The sequence below is a fragment of the Balaenoptera acutorostrata genome, chromosome 11 (genome assembly GCF_949987535.1).
Source record: "Balaenoptera acutorostrata chromosome 11, mBalAcu1.1, whole genome shotgun sequence".
In the NCBI taxonomy this organism is placed as follows: Eukaryota; Metazoa; Chordata; class Mammalia; order Artiodactyla; family Balaenopteridae; genus Balaenoptera; species Balaenoptera acutorostrata.
The window spans coordinates 44,728,394-44,732,904 of record NC_080074.1 but is presented as its reverse complement, the minus strand read 5'-3'; the positions used below and the strand labels follow the sequence as shown (position 1 = coordinate 44,732,904).

The window sequence follows — 4,511 nt, the reverse complement described above, 5'->3', positions numbered from 1 at the left end:
CTAGTGTAATTTGTTTCCTTGCACCATCTAGTGGATTTAAATGACAACTGCGGCAGTAGTATAAATGATTGTAAGTCAATTATATGTCGAATTTTCAAACGTATCAGGAGAACTAGTCCTAAAACTGTATTTCAGATCATTACCACAAATGTGCACATAGTTGTCATTTGTCTTTTTCAAGAGGGAATCGATTAAGCATGGACGAAGAATTCATTAGCAAGTGTTTAAATCTGCAAACAAAATAACATAAAACAGCATCCTTATCATCTTTTCACAATTAGAGATAATGACAGTCTGATACGTTTTAGTTCTTCCCATCCGTTTTCCTAAAACTCCAGGGCTACCCAAGCAGCTGCGCATAGGGAGGAACCCGGCGAGTCTGCGCGGGGCCAATGCGCAGGCGTGCTGAGGAGCGGAAGTGGGGAGGCGGGGCTAAGCCCGGACCAGCGAGCGGAAGAGATCGGGGCCGCGGAGAGAGGCACTGAGACCGTTTGGCGGCGGTGAGTCTGGGGCCAGCCCGAGCTGAAAGTCCCAGGCCCGGGGAGACGCCAAAAGAAACGGAGATACCTGGGGTTCCGGAGCAGTCGCCACTGGTTGCTGCAGCTGCCCTGCTTCTGCCGCCGCGACGCCTCCGCCCTCGCTGCTGAAGACGCGGCCCTGACAGGCCTGTAGGCCTAGGCGCGGCCGGCCGAGCCCGACGTGTTGCCGCCCGTGCAGCTGTGAGTAATCCGAGCGCCCTCTCCACGGTCGTGTACAGATTAAAATGGAGGAAATTTCGTTGGCTAACCTGGATACTAACAAGCTAGAGGCCATCGCTCAGGAGATATACGTAGACCTAATAGAGGATTCTTGTTTGGGCTTCTGCTTTGAGGTGCACCGGGCAGTCAAGTGTGGGTACTTCTACCTGGAATTCGCAGAGACTGGTAGCGTGAAGGATTTTGGCATTCAGCCAGTGGAAGATAAAGGAGCGTGTCGCCTCCCGCTTTGCTCCCTTCCCGGAGAATCTGGGAATGGGCCTGATCAGCAGCTGCAACGCTCACCTCCGGAATTCCAGTAGCTGCAACATGAGAGTCTGAGGGTGACCAGGACAATAACATAGACCAGTCCTGTGGTTTTGAGAAGTTAGGTAGCTAAGTAGAAAAAAAAAAAAAAAAAAAAAAAAAATCAGACAAAAGTCCCAGTTCCCATTGAAGAACCTAGCCTTTAAAAACTTGGAGTGGAGAATTTAGGAATTCGGATCCTTGTATAAATGTATTACTTTTGGATCAGCTTTGAAATCCTGGACAGGAGGGGCGGTGCTGTGCATCCTGCACGCCAGGCAGTGGTTGATTTCTAAACCCACCAGAAAGTGCACAAGAACCCTGTACTGTCCCCAGTGCACAGGTGAGCATCTGTGTGCTCAGCATATAAAGTTCTTTGGTTCCTCAGCCTTTCTGTCTGCCTGATGTCAAGGGCTTTCTGGATAACTGACCGTTTGGACATAACTGATGGTCAGGCCTTAATTGTTGGGCCTCAGTGGGACTGCACCTCTGATCTCTGAGCCTCTGATTTGGGCTTCTCCAAGACAAATGAAAGTCACTTATGAGATCTGGATATTAATCGTTCCGATCTGGGAAAGCCAAGAAAAAGAATTCCCAGCTGAATCTGGTAGGAGAAGTTCTGTGGTCTTGACACCAACAAGAAGAAAAGCTCAAAGCCACCAGTTTCCCAAAGGTCCAGCGTTTAACAGTGACTTCAGCGGAGTTGGGGACATGGGCTAGCGTTTTGCTGAACAGAGCCCTATTTCTTGCACCCCACCTGGTGGCATAGGCTTAGCAGATGAATGACTTGGTTATCCAGGCAGGCTGAGGATTAAGTTATGGTCCCTTGGGGAGGTAGCAGGGCCTTCTGCGACTATGCACGATCTTTCAAACTGCAGGATTCATATCTGGATGTACTGTGCTGTGGACAACAGTTCGGTGGGGCATTTTCCTACTCTGAGTTACTCGTGACCTAGCAAGTCCATGGGTCTGACTTGGTTATTATGCCAGGTCACTACCTGCCTGCCACTTTCGGGGCAGGAGTGAACTATGGAAGAGCATCATGGCTGTGCAGGAGGCTGTGGTTTGAAAGCTGAGCCCGGAGGGGACCTGTTTCAGCTGCGCTCACTAATGTGAATGGGTTAGTGCTAGGAGCCAAGGAGCAGGACTGGGTCCACCCTCACCTGACTGTGCAGTATCCTATTGAACGCCCCTGTTCCTTGGGTTGGGCAGTCACAGAGCTCCGTGGCAGGGAACATCTAGACTGTCACCACCTTCTCTGCCCCTCCCGAAGGGCAGCCCTTTCCACTCAGTTCCCTTTGGACCTTCTTGACAACAAGATCTGTCCTTTTGTTGTTGGAAGTCAGGAAATGGCCCCCAGTAACCCTCTGGTTTTAGGGAATGGGATAGGGGAGGATGGGAAGTGTGAGCTGAGTATCAAAAACTACCCTCCACTTGACGCCCTGGTTGAAGTTGATGAAGTGTATAGGGGTGGGAGCCCCAAGGTGAGCGGGAACGGTGCTGCTTTTATTTGAAATGTTTTCTTACCTCATTCTGTGCCCCAGTAAGGGGCCCAGCCTCCTTTGTCTGGCTTGGCCCCGTGTCCCTCCAGCCCCCTGCTCCGTGCCGATCTGGTGCAGCTCATCAGCCCGGGTGCTGCCTGTCGCTCTATATTCGCGCTGACCAGTTTCAGTTTCTCTCTCTTGATGCTCCTACTTCTGAAGGCTGCCCAGTTTCCCTTTCCTGGGCTTCTCTTAAGTTTGTTTTGTTTTCTTGTTTTTGTGAGAGAGAGCAGAATCTTTCTTATGGCTCCCTCTATTGGGATTAGGATGGGAAGAGAAAGTAATTTTTTGTATATGAAAAGCAGTGTCATGCCTAAGCATTTCTCCTGTAGGACTCCTTGCTGGTATGCCTTCCTGCTGGGTCTTAGTTCCTGAGGAGTTATATCTTCCCACCTCCACTTGGATACTGCCCCCTAGGACCTAAGCAGAAAAGCAGTCAAGGCCGAGTGGCACAGGGACGGCGTAGGTTCTGATCCATTTTCTCTAACCCTTGCTGTGCATGTATCCGTCCTTATCCCAGAAGGAGCTGTTTGGACTGTATGGACTGATTTGGGTTACATACTCTAGAGGGTTAAGGGAAGCATAGTAATAGGGCCTCGAGACTGTTTATTATTGCATTCTCCCTCTAGAGTTGTCCTGCTCAGGCTGAGGGCCTAGCTACAGATTGGTCTTCAATCCAAGAGTTGTAATAACTGTTTAAAAAGTCAAACCCTGGCAAGAACTGAAATAATGTTGGGTTATCTGCCCTTGCCTTTTTTAGAGACATCTCCTTCTGAGGGGATGCAGAAGGAAAGGAGGGTCTAAGTGAGACTCTGGCCTACTTAAAGATAATAGCTGGGAAGCAGGCTGCAGGTAAGGCCATGGTCCACTCCTCCTTCAGAGAGGGAGCTTAGATTGTGACATTACTGTTTCCTTTCTGGCCTTTTCTCCTGGTTAGAGGAGGGAGAAGTGGAAATAGTTTTGAGTAATGGTTGGTTCATATTACCTCCCTCTTGGTTTGTGTTTTTGTTTTTTGCTCCCCATTATTAGGGCAGTAGCCCCCGGTCCTGGTTGGGTATGAGGTGGGCTAGGTCCAACAGGTGCCCTGAGGGGACAACTAACTCCTTTCTTTTTGGGGGAGAGAATGCTCCCTACCATATAGTTAACAGTGGTTAGGAACTCTCCCTTTCCCTATCTTTCCTCTTAACAGCAGAATTCCTGTCCTAATCTCCTCAATTAAGTGTATTGATCACCCTGTAATTCTATTATGTATCTGAGTGTGTGTGTGTGTATGGGGGGGAAGGGGTTCTTTACAAATTTCTGTGGTTTGTGGCTTTTTCTTCCATACATTAGTTCCCACCACCGCATGCCCAGGGGCCATTGCCTGGCATTATCGCATGCTGGGATCATCGGGGAAGTGTAGTGAAGCTCACCATTGTCCTTTGTTTTGGAGAGTCTTATTTTTGCATAGGTAGTCCATCCTATACAGGTTGCTAACTAACTGTGTATTCCCCTTGCCCCATGGCTGCTGGTGTAAATAAACTGCGTCTCCCCATTGGTAAACAATTACAATAAACAAAATTTTAAAAAATGACTTTATTTGGACTCTGTTCATCTTTTAAAATTGTACGTTTCTTGGGTATTCACATAGTGAAATAAATGTTGAACCACTGTTGAACCTTAGTCACTTTCTCCTGAATGAGTTTTATCAGATAGAGGAATTTTGCCCAACTTTGTTTCTCCATCTAATAGTGCAGATTTAGCTCTCTGCAACATCCAGTGAAAGAAACAAACTATACAATTTTCCCTTTACCATAACAAATAAGAAGGTGGTAAAATAAATACAATACGATCCTGTCACTAAGTCCAGTGTGAAGGATAGTTCAATTTAAATGGCACTCAAGCTATCTTAATATATACACTTTATCACCATTTTGATCTAATACGACTC

General features: G+C 47.8%; 1 protein-coding gene across 1 annotated transcript; it reads left to right on the top strand.

Moving 5' to 3' along the window:
- Positions 1-432: 432 nt before the first annotated feature.
- On the top strand, positions 433-4,154 carry ATXN7L3B (ataxin 7 like 3B). The gene has a single exon (XM_007195004.3). It carries the CDS (start codon positions 764-766, stop codon positions 1,055-1,057), a length of 294 nt encoding a protein of 97 aa, XP_007195066.1. The 5' UTR covers positions 433-763; the 3' UTR covers positions 1,058-4,154.
- The last annotated feature ends 357 nt before the right edge of the window (positions 4,155-4,511 follow it).